Source organism: Coregonus clupeaformis, unplaced genomic scaffold, assembly GCF_020615455.1.
Source record: "Coregonus clupeaformis isolate EN_2021a unplaced genomic scaffold, ASM2061545v1 scaf0407, whole genome shotgun sequence".
Taxonomy (NCBI): domain Eukaryota; kingdom Metazoa; phylum Chordata; class Actinopteri; order Salmoniformes; family Salmonidae; genus Coregonus; species Coregonus clupeaformis.
In genome coordinates this window covers 257,333-280,473 of record NW_025533862.1, presented here as the reverse complement: position 1 = coordinate 280,473, position 23,141 = coordinate 257,333, and the positions used below count along the sequence as shown (strand labels likewise).

Here is a 23,141-nt window from a genome sequence, read left to right as displayed (position 1 = left end):
GTGATCAAGAGGAAGATGGATGGTCACAAGCCATCAAACAAAGCCGAGCTGCTTGAATTTTTGCGCCAGGAGTGGCATAAAGTCACCCAACATCAATGTGAAAGGCTGGTTGAGAGCATGCCAAGACGCATGAAAGCTATGATTGAAAATCAGGGTTATTCCACCAAATATTGATTTCTGAACTCTTCCTAAGTTAAAACATTAGTATTGTGTTGTTTAAAAATGAACATGAACTTAATTTATTGGCATTATTCGAGGTCTAACAACACTGTATCATTTTTGTTATTTTGACCAGTTTTAATTTTCTGCAAATAAATGCTCTAAATGACAATATTTTTATTTGGAATTTGGGATAAATGTTGTCAGTAGTTTATAGAACAGAACAAAACAAAAATGTTAATTTCACCCAAACACATACCTATAAATAGTAAAACCAGAGAAACTTACATTTTTGCTGTGGTCTCTTAATTTTTTCCAGAGCTGTGTATGTGTGTATATACACACACACACGCTCGCTCGCACTCACTCACTCACTCACACACATTGCCTTTGGAAAGTATTCAGACCCCTTGACTTTTTCCACATTTTGTTACGTTACAGCTTATTCTAAAATTGATTAAATTCTTTTTTCCCCTCATCAATCTACACACATTACCCCATAATGACAAAGCAAAAACAGGTTTTTAGAAAATTTTAGCAAATGTATTCACATTTACATAAGTATTCAGACCCTTTACTCAGTACTTTGTTGAAGCACCTTTTTGCAGCGATTACAGCCGCGAGTCTTCTTGGGTATCACGCTACAAGCATGGCACACCTGTATTTGGTGAGTTTCTCCCATTTGTTCTCTGCAGATCCTCTCAAGCTCTGTCAGGTTGGATGGGGAGCGTCACTGCACAGCTATTTACAGGTCTCTCCAGAGATGTTTGATCGGTTTCAAGTCCGGGCTCTGGCTGGGCCACTCAAGGACATTCAGAGACTTGTCCCAAAGCCACTCCTGCATTGTCATGGCTGTGTGCTTCGGGTTGTTGTCCTGTTGGAAGGTGAACCTTTGCCCCAGTCTGATGTCCTGAGCGCTCTGGAGCAGGTTTTCATCAAGGATCTCTCTGTACTTTGCTCCGTTCATCTTTGCCTCGATCCTGACTAGTCTCCCAGTCCCTGCAGCTGAAAAACATCCCCACAGCATGATGCTGCCACCACGTGCCTCACGGTAGGGATGGTGCCAGGTTTCCTCCAGACGTGATGCTTGGCATTCAGGCCAAAGAGTTGAATCTTGTTTCTCATGGTCTGAGAGTCTAGGTGCATTTTGGCAAACTCCAAGCAGGCTGTCATGTGCCTTTTACTGAGGAGTGGCTTCCGTCTGGCCACTCTACCATAAAGGCCTGATTGGTGGCGTGCTGCAGAGATGGTTGTCCTTCTGGAAGGTTCTCCCATCTCCACAGAGGAGCTCTGTCAGAGTGACCATCGAGTTCTTGGTCACCTCCCTGACCAAGGACCTTCTTCCCCGATGGCTCAGTTTGGCCGGGCGGCCAGCTCTAGGAAGAGTCTTGGTGGTTCCAAACTTCTTCCATTTAAGAATGATGGTGGCCACTGTGTTCTTGGGGACCTTCAATGCTGCAGAAATTATTTGGTACCCTTCCCTAGATCTGTGCTTCGACACAATCCTGTCTCGGAGCTTTATGGACAATTCCTTTGACGTCATGGCTTGCTTTTTGCTCTGACATGCACTGTTAACTGTGAGACCTTATATAGACAGGTACAGTGAGGGGAAAAAAGTATTTGATCCCCTGCTGATTTTGTAAGTTTGCCCACTGACAAAGAAATGATCAGTCTATCAATTTAATGGTAGGTTTATTTGAACAGTGAGAGACAGAATAACAAAAAAAATATCCAGAAAGCGCATGTAAAAAATGTTATAAATTGATTTGCATTTTAATGAGGGAAATAAGTATTTGACCCCCTCTCAATCAGAAAGATTTCTGGCTCCCAGGTGTCTTTTATACAGGTAACGCGCTGAGATTAGGAGCAGACTCTTAAAGGGAGTGCTCCTAATCTCAGCTTGTTACCTGTATAAAAGACACCTGTCCACAGAAGCAATCAATCAATCAGATTCCAAACTCTCCACCATGGCCAAGACCAAAGAGCTCTCCAAGGATGTCAGGGACAAAATTGTAGACCTACACAAGGCTGGAATGGGCTACAACACCATCGCCAAGCAGCTTGGTGAGAAGGTGACAACAGTTGGTGCGATTATTCGCAAATGGAAGAAACACAAAATAACTGTCAATCTCCCTCGGCCTGGGGCTCCATGCAAGATCTCACCTCGTGGAGTTGCAATGATTATGAGAATGGTGAGGAATCATCCCAGAACTACACGGGAGGATCTTGTCAATGATCTCAAGGCAGCTGGGAGCATAGTCACCAAGAAAACAATTGGTAACACACTACGCCGTGAAGGACTGAAATCCTGCAGCGCCTGCAAGGTCCCCCTGCTCAAGAAAGCACATATACATGCCCCTCTGAAGTTTGCCAATGAACATCTGAATGATTCAGAGGAGAACTGGGTGAAAGTGTTGTGGTCAGATGAGACCAAAATTGAGCTCTTTGGCATCAACTCAACTCGCCGTGTTTGGAGGAGGAGGAATGCTGCCTATGATCCCAAGAACACCATCCCCACCGTCAAACATGGAGGTGGAAACATTATGCTTTGGGGGTGTTTTTCTGCTAAGGGTACAGGACAACTTCACCGCATCAAAGGGACGATGGACGGGGCCATGTACCTTCAAATCTTGGGTGAGAACCTCCTTCCCTCAGCGAGGGCATTGAAAATGGGTCGTGGATGGGTATTCCAGCATGACAATGACCCAAAACACACGGCCAAGGCAACAAAGGAGTGGCTCAAGAAGAAGCACATTAAGGTCCTGGAGTGTCCTAGCCAGTCTCCAGACCTTAATCCCATACAAAATCTGTCGAGGGAGCTGAAGGTTCGAGTTGTCAAACGTCAGCCTCAACCTTAATGACTTGGAGAAGATCAGCAAAGAGGAGTTGGACAAAATCCCTCCTGAGATGTGTGCAAACCTGGTGGCCAACTACAAGAAACGTCTGACCTCTGTGATTGCCAACAAGGGTTTTTCCACCAAGTACTAAGTCATGTTTTGCAGAGGGGTCAAATACTTATTTCCCTCATTTAAAATGCAAATAAATTCATAACATTTTTGACATGCGTTTTTCTGGATTTTTTTGTTATTTTGTCTCACTGTTCAAATAAACCTACCATAAAAATTGTAGAATGATCATTTCTTTGTCATTGGGCAAACGTACAAAATCAGCAGGGGATCAAATACTTTTTTCCCTCACTGTATGTGCCTTTCCAAATCATGTCCAATCAATTGAATTTACCACAGGTGGACACCAAGTTGTAGAAACATCTCAAGGACGGTCATTGGAAACAGGATGCATCTGAGCTCAATTTCGAGTCTCATAGCAAAGGGTCTGAATACTTTTGTAAATAAGGTATTTCTGTTTTTTATGTAATACATTTGCAAAAATGTCTAAACCTATTTTCGCTTTATCATTATGGGGTATTGTGTGTAGATTGCTGAGAAAAATATTTAATATATTTTTGAATAAGGCTGTAACGTAACAAAATGTGTAAAAAGTCAAGGGGTCTGAATTCTTTCTGAAGGCACTATTATCTCCACTGCTAGTATGGATAAATGGTTTTACACTTTTCAGGGCTCCAGACTTTTTCCTCTGGTGCCACTAACATTTTCAGATGGTGGCACCAGCCCATGATTTGGCCGCACCAAAATTGATGCGGCGTCACTTAATAAAAGGGCATTAATTTTACGATGTTATTCACTGTGCTACTGAGACGGTATGATTCAGGGTAGTGGGTTCGATCCCCGAGACCACCCATACACAAAAATGTATGCACGCATGACTGTAAGTCGCTTTGGATAAAAGCGTCTGCTAAATGGCATATTATTATTATTAAGAAATAAGTTGATTTAAACAAGCAGGAATGCGTGATCAATTTATTCTGATGTGCAACCTAAACCAGTGATTGTCATACATTTCTGGGTTGACAATTAGGCTATTGTTGATATATTTTAATCTCAAAGTAGGGCTCCAGAATCGCAGATTTCTTTTGTTCAATAGAGATGAATTTACTTAACTTTTTTGTACAAAAGTTGGGGCTAGTTCACCATCTGGGGAAGTTGAGACACAATACACATTAGCTAGATCACTAAATATAATATGTTGCTTGTTAGCCATGTAATTTATTAATCTAACAGTACATTTTATGTCCTAAAAACAGACTCATGCTTCCTGCGCTCCGTATATCTCAAAGCCACCAGATACTTTGGTTTAAAACTAAATGCATGCTCTTCAATCGAACGCTGCTGGCACCCGCCCACCCGACTAGAATCACTACTCTCGACGGGTCTGACCTACAGTATGTGGACAACTACAAATACCTAGGTGTCTGGTTAGACTGTAAACTCTCCTTCCAGACTCACATTAAGAATCTCCAATCTAAAGTTAAATCTAGAATCGGCTTCGTATTTCACAACAAAGCCTCCTTCACTCATGCTGCGAAACATGCCCTCGTAAAACTGACTATCCTACTGATCCTTGACTTCGGCGATGTCATTTACAAAATAGCCTCCAACACTCTACTCAGCAAATTGGATGTAGTCTATCACAGTGCCATCCGTTTTGTCTCCAAAGCCCCATACACTACCCACCACTGTGACCTGTACGCTCTTGTTGGCTGGTCCTCACTACATGTTCGTCGTCAAACCCACTGGCTCCAGGCCATCTATAAATCACTGCTAGGCAAATCCCCGCCTCATCTTAGCTCATTGGTCACCATAGCAGCACCCACCCGTAGTCTGCGCTCCAGCAGGTATATCTCACTGGTCATCCCCAAAGCCAACACCTCCTTTGGCCGCCATTCCTTCCAGTTCTCTGCTGCCAATGACTGGAACGAAATGCAAAAATCTCTGAAGCTGGAGACACTTATCTCCCTCACTAACTTTAAGCATCAGTTGTCAGAGCACCTTACCGATCACTGCACCTGTACTCAGCCCATCTGAAATTAGCCCACCCAACTACCTCATCCCTATACTGTTATTTATTTTGCTCTTTTGCACCCCAGTATCTCTATTTGCACATAATCTCTTGCACATCTAGCATTCCAGTGTTAATACTAATTGTAATTATTTTGCACTATAGCCTATTTATTGCCTTACCTCCATAACTTGCTACATTTGCACACACTGTATATATATTTTCTACTCTGAGCGCACAGGGAGAAACTGGCACAGGGGCAGACCAGACACTTTCATGCAGAAGTCAGAATATTATTGCACTGAAGGCTACTGTTTGACCAAATCATAGTTTTAGCCACCCCAAAAATATAACGTTTTGAGTGAAGTGACCAACTAGAATTTGCAGCTCACACTGACCCACCCAATTAAAACATTAAGCAAAATAATCACTCTGGATCCCTGCTTTTGGTCACTTCCTACCTGCCTTTATTCAACTTCAAATAAAATAGCTGTTGCAGTGCTTTCAGAGCGAGTTTCTTGTGGAAATATATAGTGTTAGTATTGTTGACATATTTCTGATTTGTTATCTTTGTTTTAGAGATATGTCATTGTTGTTGCCCTCAGGCCATCTTGTTGCTCAGATGGATAAAATCCAAGTGTGTTTTCTTAATGCTATTTTCCTCTCAAAGATTAAAGAAAGTGCAGACAATGTGGAGCTGGCTGGAGGAAAGAAGGGAGGAGGAGCGGAGAAAGTGAAACTTGGTTCCAAGGCGCAGCCACAGTCCGAGGCCCCAGCCAAACCCTCAAGGCCCCCTAAAAAGGCCCCTGTGTCTAAGGTGAGAGGGCGTGACTCTTATTGTATGTTTTGTCTCTCCGTAGTGTGTTTGCATGCCATGGTGGTCCTTGTCAGGTTTGTTGCACAAAATGTTTCAATGTGTCTTTGGAGGGGTTCAATTGAACTTTAACTTTTAAAGTTCATTGTAATCATTTTGACTATATACAGTACAGTAGAGCAGCTTGTTTTTCACTCTAACCAATAGAGCTTGAAAACCAGTGAACAATCCATGGGAAAGACGCTAGGAGGTATTTGCATTAATGCTTTTCAACACGTTCTTGTGTGATCCACTAAACCAGTGACCACAGAGTACCCAGAGCCCCAGGGACAGTGTTTCTTTAGCTAAGCACAGAGCTGAGATGCTTGTAGGGTCTCCTCTTCATTAAAAGGCTTTGGTCAAAACCATGATAGGTGGGGGGTTTAATGTTGAAGCTGGACATATGGACAACCTGCTGGTAATATTAGTGCAATGAATGCAGTGTGGGACAATGTAATCTCTGCTGACTCCCAAAGCATCTATGTGGTCATCTATGCTGTTTTATTCTACAGCAGTGGCTCCTCAATGGTGGGTTGCAGCCAGTGTTTGGTCATGGCTAAAGGCTGGATTGTGGTTTTCCTGTTTTTTAAAATTGCTCTCAATATACGTTTTAAAAATGTTTCCCTAATGTGTTATAAAAATACAAGGATCTGTTTGTTCAAAAATCTGGTTTGATCTGTTGTCTAGGAGGTTAGCGTTGCTAAGAAAGGGAAGCCTGGGGCAGCAGGAGGACCAGGAGCCAAGAGTAAGAAGCCTGCCGAAACCAAAGAGATCATGGAGACTGAGCTCTCGGTGAGTACTCACATCTTACTGATTTTGAAGTGTCTATATAGTCATCAATAAATTACTCAATATTAAATAGATACAAGTCTCAAATGACAGCCCATTCCCCCTATAGTGCACTAATATTTAGCTCTGGAATAGGGTGTCATTTGATACGGCTCAGGTCAAAAGTACGTATTAACTGTGTTCTCAGGTGGAGGTGTGTGATGAGCTGGCCGCAGCGGTGCTGCCTGCCTCCTGTGTGAAGATGCTGGACAGCTCCAACTGGAAGGAGAGGCTGGCCAGCATGGAAGAATTTTACAAGGTCAGCAGTATTTATGTATTCACTTTCTCGTCGTTGTTTCTACAGCTACTCTCTTACAACATTCGTTCTCGCAGCAAAAGTCTGCCTAAGAACAGCCCTTGAGTAGCCTTGCACCAGCCTTGGCTTGTGTGAGAGTAGGAATGGCTCATAGGAGCAGGAGCATATCGCCTGTTTCTGTATCGTGAGGCAGCTAGACGTACAAGTACACCACCTGGACAGGACGCTGATCTATCGCAGGGCCTTACCCCCAATCTATCTCCTTAATGCTGAGTGTCATCAGGTCTAGGGTTGAATATTTTCCTGGTATTTTACAAATGTTCCATCCCGAGAATAAATCCCATTTCTCCTGGGTACCCCGGTATTTCCCGCCCAAACCCAAAGTGTCATTCTTCTAAAGCATATAAATATATATACAAATATTTTACTGAGTTACAGTTCATATAAGGAAATCAGTCAATTGAAATCAATTAATTAGGCTCTAATCTATGGATTTCACATGACTGGGAATACACGTACCTTAAAAGGTAAGGGCGTGGATCAGAAAATCACTCAGTATCTATTTTTTATTTTTTATTTTTTTTTTCTCAAATTTTTTGTTTTGTTTTTGTTTTTATTTTATTTTTTTTATTTTATTTTTTTTATTTTTTGTCATTTAGCAGACGCTCTTATCCAGAGCGACTTACAGGAGCAATTAGGGTTAAGTGCCTTGCTCAAGGGCACATCGACAGATTTTTCACCTAGTCAGCTCGGGGATTAGAACCAGCAACCTTTCGGTTACTGGCACAACGCTCTTAACCACTACGCTACCTGCCGTATCTGATGTGACTAGGGTTTTGCCGGTCATGAAATTTTGTCAGCCGGTGATTGTCAAGCAAATAAATGCTGATTTCAAGGTAATTTACTATTAATTAACATAAATAGTGGGCTCCCGAGTGGCGCAGCGGTCTAAGGCACTGCATCTCACTGCTTGAGGCCCCCTGGTTCGATTCCAGGCTGTATCACAACCGGCCGTGATTGGGAGTCCCATAGGGCGGCGCACAATTGGCCCAGTGTCGTCCGGGTTTGGCCGGTGTAGTCCGTCATTGTTAATAAGAATGTGTTCTTAACTGACTTGCCTAGTTAAATAAAATACAAAATAAAATAAACACATTTAGCGTCTCCTGGCTTCCACCCATAGCCTACAGACCTTTGGAACATTAAAAAGTCTAATAAATCCTTTTAATATAGCCTACACCATCACAATAAATCCATTATTTTAGACAGGTCTAAAGAAACATATGAAGAAAATGTAGTCTATTTCAGAAGAACGGAATAGCATACTCTGAGTTGTCCTTATGTTAGGCCCTGATCCGGCTATGCCATATAGCTGTGGGCTACACTAGTTAATTTAGCAGACAAGATTTGCTTAGAATTCCGTGGCATTATTTTATAGTATGAAGGATGAAAAATGTATGCACTCACTAACTGTAAGTCGCTCTGGATAAGAGCGTCTGCTAAATGACTAAAATGTAAATAAAATAATACAATTAAACAGCTAAATAAAATAGAAATAATGTTTTCTCATTACGATTTGAGGTAGTGCGTACATGCGGCGATTCTGTGAGCGGTTAACAAAAAAACAGGTCCTCCTATATGCTTAATTTAGAGTTATGTATGCAACTTTAGTTGTGATACAAACGTTGGGCTATATGTTTGGATTTTCAATACATTCTAAGGCTGCATGATGCGACTAGTGACTATTTGAAAAAAGTTGCATGAAAGGCATGAGCTCTGCTTTGTTTCTTCCACGTACTTCATCAGTCTCATTCACAATTTGACAAGCACTTGATAATGCCTCGAATTTCCCAGTGGCATCCCCCTAGTGTGGCTGTAATGCCCTTTAAAAAAATCCATGCCTTTTGCGGCCAGTGGCCGTTGTGCCCTTGGGCTGAAAATAATAATTCCCTTCTCCCGGCTGCATTTTCCGAAGCGCCTCTCACTCACATGGCTCTCTCAGATATCTCAATTCTTAGTAGCCAATGCCCGTCACGTGATCGGGTTCTTCTCACAGGCATCTATCTCAGCTCCGAAGAAGGCTACAAGTGAAGACTGACACATCGGGGACGCAACTAAGTGCGTCCTTATCAAATTCCGAGGTTCATATTGAAGATGTTAGAACTGTCCACATTTTACTTTTCGTCAGCCAACAAGATGAGTAGGCCTAACGAACAGCAAAAGCACTAGCCTATGTCAATCTACTATCCCCCATAGTACAAAAGTTGACCTATTCTATTGGTCAACTTGTCCTTCTGTACGAGAAATAAATATTCCAAACATACTCTGGGACAGTTGTGGGATGTGATAGATCCCTAAATTAATACAACCACTCGCATCAAAAAAGCAATGAAGCTGATGCAGGTAGCTTAGTGGGTAAGAGCGTTGTGCCAGTAACCGAAAGGTCGCTGGTTCTAATCCCCAAGCTGACTAGGTGAAAAATCTGTCTGTGCCCTTAAGCAAGGCACTTAACCCTAATTGCTCCTGTAAGTCGCTCTGGATAAGAGCGTCTGCTAAATGACAAAAATGTAATGTAAATGTAATGCAACAGATCAGAATGTTTAGCTTAAATGTTGATAAACTATTAAGCTATTTCTTCACGTAAGTGCAGCAATGCGCACGCAGCAGTAGACTACAAGAGCTAATGTTCCATAATACAATCAATTAGCGGGAAAACGCCATTCTCAAAGTGACCGCAAAAGCGATTTATGCATGTAATGCTTTATTATAAAGGTGCATTTTATGGTGAAAATGATCTTAACCAAACATGAAACTCACGCTCCGCCTATGTCTGCCAGTTAGGCTCTACACCGGTTGTAAAGCGGGTTAATGTGCTTCCATTTTAGAAGTAATTTGGCCACTTTAGTTGTGATACAAACCTTATCAAAACATATAAGCCTATGGGCTAGGCAACATGAGGTGTTGGGTTTATGATAAAAAAATAAAAGGCATGCGCCGTTTCTTGCCTTACTGCATACAAGCTGGGCATCATTCACAAGTCATAGGCTAATATTGTCACCCATCAGACGATTCTTGATTTAATCTTGTCTTTACATATACTAAGTAATATATGTGTGAAATCAGTTTTGATTTAAAGTAGACCATTATCATGCCGCTGTCTCAGAACAGGGGCAGGGGAACAAAATAGTGAATAGAGGACACTTTTCCCGTGGTTAATATTCATGCTGGCCAGGTAGGCTATACTCCTGTTGTAAAGCGAAGCAGTGTGCTTAATATTAGGAAAGTTGAGAAATAAAGGTAGTAGGCCTAGCCTATAGAAAGTTGATGGGATCCTCTTTTTTTTAATAGAGGCCATCCAAAACTGTTTTCTCGCGCAATTGCATAGCCTATAGAAATGTTGCTCAACATGAGCTCAAGGGCTCTCATGAAGTGATTTGATTTAGATTTTCGATAACATCTGCATTGATGTCAGAGTGATTAGAGGGACAAAAATTAGTGCTTTGTACAAGGCAGTTAGCAAGTTTTGTAGGCTACTAATGACCATCAATAGCATCAGAGCTTGTAGAAGCCTAGTTACCGTGACTAAACGGTCACGTGGAATTTGACTGGGGTCATGACTCTTGACTGCCGGTGTAGTGGTAATACGTTCACTGTAACAGCCCTAGGTGGTACCACCATTTGACTCATGCAGCGCGACACATCTCCTTCGTATAGAGTTAATCAGGCTGTTGATTGTGGCCTTTGAAATGTTGTCCCACTCTTCAATGGCTGTGCGAAGTTGCTGGATATTGGTAGGAACTGGAACGCTCCGTCGATCCAGAGCATCCCAAACTTGCTCATTGGGTGACAAGTCTGGTCTGTATGCAGGCCATGGAAGAACTGGGACATTTTCAGCTTCCAGGAATTCGGTACAGATCCTAGCGACAATCTTAGTAACATGATACAAAAATACCCATCAAAATCCGTCAGTTTAAGCTAAAATGTATTTTTTTGTATGAGCTCCGTCTCAATCCACCGCATCCGCCTATGTCGCTGCATCTGCGGTGGAAAATGCATTATCATGCTGAAACATGAGGTGATGGCGGCGGATGAATGGCACGACAATGGGCCTCAGGTTCTCATCACGGTATCTCTGTGCACTCAAATTGCCATTGATGAAATTCAATTGTGTTCGTTGTCAATGGCTTATGCCTGCCCATACATAACCCCACCGCCACCATGCGGCACTCTTCACAATGTTGACATCAGCAAAAGTGTATGCAATACACGTGGTCTGCGGTTGTGAAGCCGGTTGGACATGCTGCCAAATTCTCTAAAACGGTGTTGGATGCGGCTTAAAATGAACTTTAAATTATCTGGCAACAGCTCTGGTGGACATTCCTGCAATCAGCCTGCCAATTGCACGCTCCCTCAACTTGAGACATCTGTGGGATTGTGTTGTGACAAAATTGCTAATATTAGTGGCCTTTTGTGCCCAGCACAAGGTGCACCTGTGTAATGATCATGCTGTTTAATTAGCTTCTTGATATGCCACACCTGTTAGGTGGATGTATTATCTTGGCAAAGGAGAAATGCTCACTTAATAGGGATGGAAACAAATTTGTGCACAACATTTTAGAGAAATAAGCTTTTGGTGCGTATTTCAACTCATGAAACATGGGACCAACACTTTACATGTTGTGTTTATATTTTTGTTCAGTGTATGTCTGGATTTGATTAGAGCTTTGACCGTCATGAAATGAAAGCGTGATGCTACATAAGTCCGATGATCCATATATTAACCCCCTAGAGTCTGACGCACCAGTGCGTCAATCTTAGTAACATTATACAAAAATACCCATCAAAATCCGTCAGTTTAAGCTAAAATGTATTTTTTTGTATGGGCTCCGTCTCAATCCACCGCATCCGCCTATGTCGCTGCATCTGCGGTGGAAAGTGGCAGAGCTACAGCGCTGTTTGTCAGACCAGGAGGTGTCCCGAAAATGTGTCTTCTCACAAAAACGTCTGTAGCTTCGAACGGTTTGGCCTACCACTCTATACGGAAGACTCTCACGATGGTGTTCTCCGTTTTGCTCTACGACCCCCACAAGTGTCACGGGACTTGTCTGAAGGTAACCCATACAAATGAATGGAAGTCGTTTTGTGCCAACAAAAATAAGGGGTTAAATATGTTAAAACATACATAATACTTATTGTGCCTAGGACAGACACATTCATAAATGGCAGTAAGAAAATCATGTTTTGAAGTGTCTGTCCTAGGGCCAAGAAGTATTTTTATTTTATAGATTTTTTTTACACTTTGTTTTTTTTGCCATTTTTGAATATGTTATTTAATGCGTTTCTATGGGCTACAGTAATAAAGGCCAAATTGAATATTTTATCCCAAAACATTTTTGGGATGCCTAAAGGGTCCTAAAATAAAAAATCAAATAGCTAAATGATCCATGGTATGACCTTAAAACAATTCCATATGTCAGCTTAAAACTGCATCTGCAGTTTAAAGATGCACTATGCAGAAATCCCTCCGCCATTTCCTGGTTGCTAAAATTCTAATAGTTTGCCTAATTTCAGTTCTTGTGACACAACTAGCAAGTATAGTGCAGTCATTGTACAATCTAAACCGATGTGAAATATCTTTCCCATAACTGAAAATATTGTGTTTTCAGCTGTTTTCAAGCTGGTGTACAAAACCGAAAGTAAGACGCAAAAATGAAACTTAAGCAGGGGAAGCATTGAAATATAGCACACACAGAACATACAGTTGAAGTCGGAAGTTTACATACACCTTAGCCAAATACATTTAAACTCAGTTTTTCACAATTTCTGACATTTAATCCTAGTAAATATTCCCTGTCTTATGTCAGTTAGGACCACCACTTTATTTTAAGAATGTGAAATGTCAGAATAATAGTAGAGAGAATGATTTATTTCAGCTTTTATTTCTTTCATCACATTCCCAGTGGGTCAGAAGTTTACATACACTCAATTAGTATTTGGTAGCATTGCCTTTACATTGTTTAACTTGGGTAAAACGTATCGGGTAGCATTCCACAAGCTTCCCACAATAAATTTGGTGAATTTTGGCCCATTCCTCCTGACAGAGCTGGTGTAACTGAGTCAGGTTTGTAGGCCTCCTTGCTCGCACACGCTTTTTCAGTTCTGCCCACACATTTTCTATAGGATTGAGGTCAGGGCTTTGTGATGGCCACTCCAATACCTTGACTATGTTGTCCTTAAGCCATTTTGCCACAACTTTGGAAGTATGCTTAGGGTCATTGTCCATTTGGAAGACCCATTTGCGACCAAGCTTTAACTTCCTGACTGATGTCTTGAGATGTTACTTCAATATATTCACATAATTTTCCTTCCTCATGATGCCATCTATTTTGTGAAGTGCACCAGTCCTTCCTGCAGCAAAGCACCCCCACAGCATGATGCTGCCACCCCTTTGCTTCATGGTTGGGATGGTGTTCTTCGGCATGCAAGCCTCCCCTTTTTCCTCCAAACATAACGATTGTCATTATGGCCAAACAGTTCTATGTTTGTTTCATCAGACCAGAGGACATTTCTCCAAAAAGTACAATCTTTGTCCCCATGTGCAGTTGCAAACCGTAGTCAGGCTTTTTTATGGCGGTTTTGGAGCAGTGGCTTCTTCCTTGCTGAGCAGCCTTTCAGGTTATGTTGATATAGGACGCGTTTTACTGTGGATGTAGATACTTTTGTACCTGTTTCCTCCAGCATTTTCACAAGGTCCTTTGCTGTTGTTCTGGGATTGATTTGCACTTTTCGCACCAAAGTATGTTCATCTCTAGGAGATAGAACTTGTCTCCTTCCTGAGCGGTATGACGGCTGCGTGGTCCCATGGTGTTTATACTGGCGTACTATTGTTTGTACAGATGAACGTGGTACCTTCAGGCATTTGGAAATTGCTCCCAAGGATGAACCAGACTTGTGGAGGTGTACAATTGTTTTTCTGAGATCTTGGCTGATTTCTTTTGATTTTCTCATGATGTCAACCAAAGAGGCACTGAGTTTGAAGGTAGGCCTTGAAATACATACACAGGTACACCTCCAATTGACTGAAATGATGTCAATTAGCCTACCAGAAGCTTCTAAAGCCATGACATTATTTTCTGGAATTTTCCAAGCTGTTTAAAGGCACAGTCAACTTATTGTATGTAAACTTCTGACCCACTGGAATTGTGATACAGTGAATTATAAGTGAAATAATCTGTCTGTAAACAATTGTTGGAAAAAGTACTTGTGTCATGCACAAAGTAGATGTCCTAACCGACTTGCCAAAACTATAGTTTGTTACCAAGAAATGTGTGGAGTGGTTGAAAAACGAGTTTTAATGACTCCAACCTAAGTGTATGTAAACTTCCGACTTCAACTGTATCTACCCCCTCTTAGACTTGCTTTAAATGAGAATGACAGATCTATAACTCACATTTCTATATGAATTTGGTTAGGTCGCCGAAAAAGTGACACATTGCAGCTTAAAAATCTTTATAATAAATAAGGTGACCCCCGAAAGCCAGATAGAGATGTGTAAATTAGGCCTTATATTACTGTTGCATAGGCTATGCTGCAGCAAATTTAGGCCTACCTATCACAGATTGTTTTTGCCATGATGCATTGTGAACTGTGCTCCCTATGGAGATGCTCTGTCTGTCCCCTCCCTGATTAATCATGCAAATAGCAGAGAGAAGGCTGTAGAGAAGCCAGCACAACATTTTAAGTACCATTTCACGTCATGATGTTCATAGAAATAATTTACTGGATCTCAAATATATTTATCCTGGCAAATGGTAGTGGGTTTGGGCGGGAAATCTCAGTAACCCGGTTCCTGCTATTCAACCCTAATTGGGTCCCATTTTTACTATCTTTGCAATGACTCTGGATCGAACTCCCAACCTTCCAATCTCAGGGTGGACACTCTACCCACAAGGCCACTGAGTTGGTACAAGAACAGCCCTTAGCCGTGGTGTACAGTATATTGGCCATATACCACACCCTTAATGCTTAATTGAGACACACACCAGGCGTTACACATTCAAAGACATCCTGTATGAGTACATGATGCTAACCCATCTGTTCTAACCTCTCGCCTCCAGGTTGCGGAGCAAATGGACATCAGTGAGATGCCCTGTCAGGCTCTGGTCCGCCTGCTGGCCAAGAAACCTGGCTGGAAGGAGACCAACTTCCAGGTACCTAACATGCCTACCACATTCAACTGGGGGTTGTCCAGAGAGAGTAGATTTCTGCCTAAATGTTTTGGGTCTCTATAATAGTTGATGGTGCCTCTTGCCAATGAAAGATGCTATTTAATGGTCTAGTAATTGGCTAGTGATAAGACCAACTGCAGGCGAGCAAAACAAACTATTTTATAATAGAGTCACAATATCAACTGTGTCCAAACATGTCAACAGGATGATTTCACCTGCATACTGTATTTAAAATTAGTTGGTTGAAGTGTGCTTAAACAGCCTACAAAATGTTCAGTGTTGTGACATGCCTCCAGGTGATGCAGCTAAAGCTCCAGGTGGTGGCAGTGGTGGCCCAGAGGGGCAGGTTCTCTAAGACGTCTGCCTCTGTGGTGCTGGATGCCCTGGTGGAGAAAGTGGGAGATGTCAAGTGTGGAGGGAAGGCCAAGGACGCCCTGACGGCCATAGGAGAGGCCTGCTCTTTGTCCTGGATTGCTGAACAGGTAACAGACTGGATACACTGAACATGGCCAGGGTCATGTTCATTAGGGAACACAACAGAAAACAGTTTGCAACTGTAAAGGAAAATTAATGTATTGTACAAGTCCAGGTCTGTGAGTGCCAAGTAGTTGAACTGGAACCCATGGCTTGCTTCAAAATGTGCTTTTGTTTTGGTCAGTTATTACTTAAAGAAAAGAGGGAAGGATGCGTGTGAACATTCCTTGGATATCACATACTGGTGCAGTTTGTCGATTGTTTTTGTTTTTTTTCTCACTGAGATTACCTGACACCATTGATTTACTTTGTGAACCAAACTGCAGACAATCCACTAACCGCTCTGACCACTCCAGGTTGTGTCATTGGCCTTTTCCCAGAAGAACCCGAAAAACCAAGCTGAGACACTGAATTGGCTGGCCAATGCCATGAAGGAATTTGGCTTCACAGGGTAAGTTATCATCACAGGTCAGGTCTTATATTCCATTGGAGTGTTGTCAGCGCTTTCTTGTCTCATTAATTGCTATTGAATCAATCAAGCATGTCCTCTCCTTTTCCAGAATCAATGTGAAAGCTTTTATCAACCACATCAAGACTGCTTTGGGTGCCTCCAATCCTGTGAGTGTTACTGCTGCTCGAGCTGATATCTATTTGTTGAGTGTCTGGCTTTATTTGTCTGCTGCTATTTGGAATTTGTCAGTCAGCTTGTATGCATTATGGTTAAAAACATTTGTACTTTGCTATGTTTCCTTAGATTGACATTTCTGGGTCTTCATTCCTTGCTCTTATAGAGCTCTGTGGTAGATGGATTGGTTGACAATTTGACTGGTGTAGTTATTTAAATAACGGTGAAGAAACTAATGAGTCTCTGCCTTTTTAACGTGTGTTTCTACCAGGCTATACGAACAGCAGCCATCTCTCTGCTGGGGATGATGTACCTGTACATGGGCGCCTCACTGCGTATGTTCTTTGAGGACGAGAAGGCTGCGCTGCTCGCTCAAATCGACGCAGAGTTTGAGAAGGTAGGATTTTAGTTGACACATCTTCATACATCTCTCTCAAGCTTACTTGATACTTGGAGTACCTAGTATGTTGATGTATCTATCCTTAAATGTAGCTTCTAAATAATGTGCCTTTCGATCAAATACTTTTCTTATTGTGAAGTAAGTAACCTATTGTGAAATAATTGGATTATAGCCTCTTAAATGCCTATAAATGAATTTCACATTAAATATTATCAGTGCAAGAATGCCTACTTGTTTTTTTTTTTTTTTCTTTGACATTGTTGCCAGGCGTAACTTTGTTTCCATATTGGCTCTGTGATTGACTCCATCTTGGTTCTGCTGTGTCACAGATGCAGGGCCAGACTCCCCCTTCCCCCACTAGAGGGTCCACCAAAAGGACAGGGGGGCAGGAGGAGGGAGAAGAGGCCAAGGAACAGGAGGAAGAGGGGGGTGCCGGTGACATGGACTTCCTGCCTCGCACTGATATCAGGTTAGCACATACAGTACCAGTCAAAAGTTTGGACACACCTACTCATTCCATGGTTTTTCTTTATTTTTACTATTTTCTACATTGTAGAATAATAGTGAAGACATCAAAACTATGAAATAACACATGGAATCATGTAGTAACCAAAAAAGTGTTAAACAAATCAAAATATATTTTAGATTCTTCAAAGTAGCCACCCTTTGCCTTGATGACAGCTTTGCACACTCTTGGCATTCTCTCAACCAGCTTCACCTGGAATGCTTTTCCAACAGTCTTGAAGGAGTTCCCACATATGCTGAGCACTTGTTGGCTGCTTTTCCTTCACTCTAACTCGTCCCAAACCATCTCAATTGGGTTGAGGTCGGGTGATTGTGGAGGCCAGGTCATCTGATGCAGCACTCCATCACTTTCCCTCCTTGGTCAAATAGCCCTTACACAGCCTGGAGGTGTGTTTGGTCATTGTCCTGTTGAAAAACAAATGATCGTCCCACTAAGCGCGAACCAGATGGGATGGCGTATCGCTGCAGAATGCTGTGGTAGACATGCTGGTTAATTGTGCCTTGAATTCTAAATAAATCACAGACAGTGTCACCATCAAAGCACCCCCACACCATCACACCACCTCCTCCATGCTTCACAGTGGGAACCACACATGCGGAGATCATCCTTTCACCTACTCTGCATCTCACAATGACACGGCGGTTGGAACCAAAAATCTCACATTTGGCTCATCAGACCAAAGGACAGATTTCCACCGGTCTAATGTCCAATGCGTGTGTTTCTTGGCCCAAGCAAGTCTCTTCTTCTTATTGGTGTCCTTCAGTAGTGGTTTCTTTGCAGCAATTTGACCATGAAGGTCTGATTCACGCAGTCTCCTCTGAACAGTTGATGTGTCTGTTACTTGAACTCTGAAGCATCTATTTGGGCTGCAATTTCTGAGGCTGGTAACGCTAATGAACTTATCCTCTGCAGCAGAGGAAACTCTGGGTCTTCCTTTCCTGTGGTGGTCCTCATGAGAGCCAGTTTCAGATTGACTGACCATGTTGTAAAGTAATGCTGGACTGTTGTTCTTTTTGCTTATTTGAGCTGTTCTTGCCATAATATGGACTTGGTCTTTTACCAAATAGGGCTATCTTCTGTATACCCCCCCACACCTTGTCACAACACAACTGATTGGCTCAAATGCATTAAGAAGGAAAGAAATTCCACAAATTGAAATGCATTCCAGGTGACTACCTCATGAAGCTGGTTGAGAGGATGCCAAGAATGTGCAAAGCTGTCATCAAGGCAAAGGGTGGATACTTTGAAGAATCTCACATAAAATCTATTTTGTTTTGTTTAACTTTTTTTTTTTGGTTACTACATGATTCCATATGTGTTATTTCATAGTTTTGATGTCTTCACTATTAATCTACAGTGTAGAAAATTTTAAAAATAAAGAAAAACTCTGGAATGAGTAGGTGTATTCAAACTTTTGACTGGTACTGTAGATGTACTAGAGCTGTACTTCCAACCCTCTCCTCTGGGACCACCAGACCTTTCACCTTTTTGAGTAAGCGCTTAACTGGCGCTTCTGATTCAATTAGTCAAGGGGTTGATGATGAGTTGGTTATTTGAATCGGCTGTGTAGTGCTAGGGCAACAATACTAAACATGCACCAGGGGGGGCCCCAGGACCAAGTTTGGCAAAACCGTGTACTAGAGCAGTTCTTCCCAACCCTCTCCTCAGGGGCCACCAGACGTTTCACCTTTCACATTTTTGTTGCTGCCTTAAATTGGCAGACCGGATTATATTAGTCAAGGGGTTGATGATTAGTAGACCAATTGAATCAGGTGTGCCAGTTTAAGGCTGCAACAAAAATGTGAAACATCTGGGGTTCCTGATGAGAGTGTTGGTAAACACTGTACTAAAGAGCTTATCTCAAGCTTTGCAATGGCTGCTTCTGTGAGTGCATGGGCAGCACAATTGAGAGCTATCTCCCTTTATCCCAAACCTCACGTGTACCCTTTAACTCTATGGGTTAGCATCACACTGGACGCCCCCATCTAAAATTAGGTGGTGCACCTGAGTTTTTTTCTGTTAAGCAAACATAAAAATAGAAAACTTCCCGGGTAGAATGATACCAAGACTGTCAGCGGTATTATCCTTCAGGCAGCCATTGTTCTGAGGTTAAAGTAATGTACTGGCATTTGTACTGTATTGCTTTCACAAATCCAATCTGGTCAGATCAGTGCTTAGATGAGAACTGAAAGAACTGGATGCATTTCATCATGGCCAAAGAAATGGCTCTTCTAACACCTCAGTTTTCTCTCTTTCGCTGTAGTGATAAGATCACAGAGGACATGGTGTCGAAGGTGGGCGATAAGAACTGGAAGATCCGTAAGGAGGGTTTGAATGAGGTGGCTGCAGTGCTCTCCGAGGCCAAGTTCATCAAGCCCAGTGTGGGAGACCTGCCCATCACACTGAAGGGACGCCTCAGCGACTCCAACAAGATCCTGGTGAGTGTTACATCCTGAGTGTGTTTCTCTAAATGTGAGTGAATGTTTAGGTGGGTTTACATTTCAGAGATGCGGGACGACTACCGTACCGTCGCTTAGGCCTATATGTGGATTATTAATCGCACTGGTATAAATTGCATGTCAGACATGTGTACAAAATTTTAAATAAAATAGTACTGTCGAAGCTGGGACTGTCATTTCCACGTCTCCAGAATTGACACAGGAACAGTGATTTTTTTTCCAGTGCTTTGTCATTACTGCCTTGATGTGATCATCATGTGACCAGTTAAGTGATTCTACATATACAGTGGGGAGAACAAGTATTTGATACACTGCCGATTTTGCAGGTTTTCCTACTTACAAAGCATGTAGAGGTCTGTAATTTTTATCATAGGTACACTTCAACTGTGAGAGACGTAATCTAAAACAAAAATCCAGAAAATCACATTGCATGATTTTTAAGTAATTAATTTGCATTTTATTGCATGACATAAGTATTTGATCACCTACCAACCAGTAAGAATACCGGCTCTCACAGGCCTGTTTGTTTTTCTTTAAGAAGCCCTCCTGTTCTCTACTCATTACCTGTATTAACTGCACCTGTTTGAACTCGTTACCTGTATAAAAGACACCTGTCCACACACTCAATCAAACAGACTCCAACCTCTCCACAATGGCCATGACCAGAGAGCTGTGTGAGGACATCAGGGATACAATTGTAGACCTGCACAAGGCTGGGATGGGCTACAGGACAATAGGCAAGCAGCTTGGTGAGAAGGCAACAACTGTTGGCGCAATTATTAGAAAATGGAAGAAGTTCAAGATGACGGTCAATCACCCTCGGTCTGGGGCTCCATGCAAGATCTCACCTCGTGGGGCATCAATGATCATGAGGAAGGTGAGGGATCAGCCCAGAACTACACGGCAGGACCTGGTCAATGACCTGAAGAGAGCTGGGACCACAGTCTCAATGAAAACCATTAGTAACACACTACGCCGTCATGGATTAAAATCCTGCAGCGCACGCAAGGTCCCCCTGCTCAAGCCAGCGCATGTCCAGGCCCGTCTGAAGTTTGCCAATGACCATCTGGATGATCCAGAGGAGGAATGGGAGAAGGTCATGTGGTCTGATGAGACAATATAGAGCTTTTTGGTCTAAACTCCACTCGCCGTGTTTGGAGGAAGAAGAAGGATGAGTACAACCCCAAGAACACCATCCCAACCGTGAAGCATGGAGGTGGAAACATCATTCTTTGGGGATCCTTTTCTGCAAAGTGGACAGGACGACTGCACCGTATTGAGGGGAGGATGGATGGGGCCATGTATCGCGAGATCTTGGCCAACAACCTCCTTCCCTCAGTAAGAGCATTGAAGATGGGTCGTGGCTGGGTCTTGCAGCATGACAACGACCCAAAACACACAGCCAGGGCAACTAAGGAGTGGCTCCGTAAGAAGCATCTCAAGGTCCTGGAGTGGCCTAGCCAGTTTCCAGACCTGAACCCAATAGAAAATCTTTGGAGGGAGCTGAAAGTCCGTATTGCCCAGCGACAGCCCCAAAACCTGAAGGATCTGGAGAAGGTCTGTATGGAGGAGTGGGCCAAAATCCCTGCTGCAGTGTGTGCAAACTTGGTCAAGACCTACAGGAAACGTATGATCTCTGTAATTGCATACATAGGTTTCTGTACCAAATATTAAGTTCAGATTTTCTGATGTATCAAATACTTATGTCATGCAATAAAATGCTAATTCATTACTTAAAAATCATACAATGTGATTTTCTGGATTTTTGTTTTAGATTCAGTCTCTCACAGTTGAAGTGTACCTATGATAAAAATTATAGACCTCTACATGCTTTGTAAGTAGGAAAACCTGCAAAATCGGCAGTGTATCAAATACTTGTTCTCCCCACTGTATGTGATCACCTCGTATGTGTCTCTCTGTTTCAGGTCCAGCAGACCCTGTCGATCATGCAGCAGATGGCCACTGCCATGGGCCCGTCCCTCAAACAGCATGTCAAGACCCTGGGCATACCAGTCATCACTGTGCTGGGGGATATTAAGGTACACACACGTCACAAACACCCCTTCTCTCTATCACAGACTGAAATGCGCACAAACGTATGGTCAAACCCACACACTTCTCACTGTCTTTCCCCAGAACACCGTGCGTGCTGCAGCCATGGCCACCCTGAACTCCTGGGTGGAGCAGACTGGTATGAAGGAGTGGCTGGAGGGAGAAGAGCTGTCTGAAGAGCTAAAGAGGGAGAACCCTTTCCTCAGACAGGAGGTGTGTGTGGGGAGGGGGGTTGTTATGGATAGGGTTTGTGATTAGACTTAGATACACATTATCAGGATATCAATATAACTGTTACATTTGTGGCCCTGTATTTCTTATTTGCTGCAGGTCATCTCAAAGGGAATGGTCAGAGGCGCCCTCTAAAATAGTCTGTTATAAAAATTGGCCAAACTCTAATTTTATGGCTTTGGTGACACCTGGTTCAATCTCCCGCTCGTCCCTCCCTAGGTGCTTGGCTGGCTGGCAGTGCATCTGCCCACCATGCGCTCAGTGCCCTCCGACCTCATGCTGTGTGTACCCCCCCTGTTCGGCTGCCTGGAGGACCGCAACGTTGACGTAAGGAAGCGAGCCCAGGATGCCCTGCCTGTCTTCATGATGCACCTGGGCTTCGACAAGATGAACAAGGCCACAGGCAAACTGAAGGTAGGGGACTAAGGAGAGCTACTGTGCATACCTTGTTTTTAATCTACTGTGCATTTTCCTGGCATGGTTTAGGTCCACTCAACCCCTTAGAGGGCAAGGTAAACGCCAATAAATACACAGCTATTGTGAGTGATCATCTTCAACCTATGGTGAATCATTTCCTGTGCTGATGGGAGTGGTCTCTTCCAGGATGAAAATGCCCCCATCCACAGGGCACGAGTGCTCACTGAATGGTTTGATGAGCATGAAAATGATGTAAACCATATGCCATGGCAGTCTGTCACCAGATCTCAACCCAATTGAACACTTATGGGAGATTCTGGAGTGGCACCTGAAACGGCATAGGGCTGGGAGATATTTTGAATTGTTTTTACGAGATATTCCAAATGCCTGTATTGCAAGAATCAAGGTTTTGTTATTTTTTGTTTTTATGAGCGTTTGTCCGCTTGTTCTAGTTGTATTTTTGGTCTCGTCTCCTTCACTTCTCTGTGCTGTGTGTACCTTCCCCATTTACACCAGAGATCTGTATATAATGACGAGATGTACGTCTCCGCCCTAACAATGGGAATTGTTGTCCCAAAAACGGAAAGGCAGGCGACAAGCTTAGGTCCAAAATAAGCCCATAGAAACGCATTGGCCTTATTTTGGACATATGCCTATTCCTCTATGGTTTACACACACACCCCAAGCCCCTCCCCTTGTCTCTCACGCCAACAAAGTTC

The 23,141-nt window shown here is 42.8% G+C and overlaps 1 protein-coding gene across 2 annotated transcripts in view; it reads left to right on the top strand.

Annotated features, from left to right (window-relative positions):
- Window positions 1-23,141, top strand: part of LOC121582245 (cytoskeleton-associated protein 5-like) — a 100,644-nt gene that overhangs the window by 26,370 nt on the left and 51,133 nt on the right. For both annotated transcript variants that reach the window (XM_041897921.2, XM_041897920.1), the window contains exons 12-24: window positions 5,747-5,893; window positions 6,617-6,721; window positions 6,906-7,016; window positions 15,128-15,220; window positions 15,535-15,720; window positions 16,069-16,163; window positions 16,273-16,330; window positions 16,609-16,734; window positions 17,067-17,206; window positions 19,527-19,701; window positions 21,648-21,761; window positions 21,859-21,987; window positions 22,225-22,419. In XM_041897921.2, coding sequence (XP_041753855.1) covers window positions 5,747-5,893; window positions 6,617-6,721; window positions 6,906-7,016; window positions 15,128-15,220; window positions 15,535-15,720; window positions 16,069-16,163; window positions 16,273-16,330; window positions 16,609-16,734; window positions 17,067-17,206; window positions 19,527-19,701; window positions 21,648-21,761; window positions 21,859-21,987; window positions 22,225-22,419 — 1,674 coding nt within the window. The remainder of the gene's footprint in view (window positions 1-5,746; window positions 5,894-6,616; window positions 6,722-6,905; window positions 7,017-15,127; window positions 15,221-15,534; window positions 15,721-16,068; window positions 16,164-16,272; window positions 16,331-16,608; window positions 16,735-17,066; window positions 17,207-19,526; window positions 19,702-21,647; window positions 21,762-21,858; window positions 21,988-22,224; window positions 22,420-23,141) is intronic.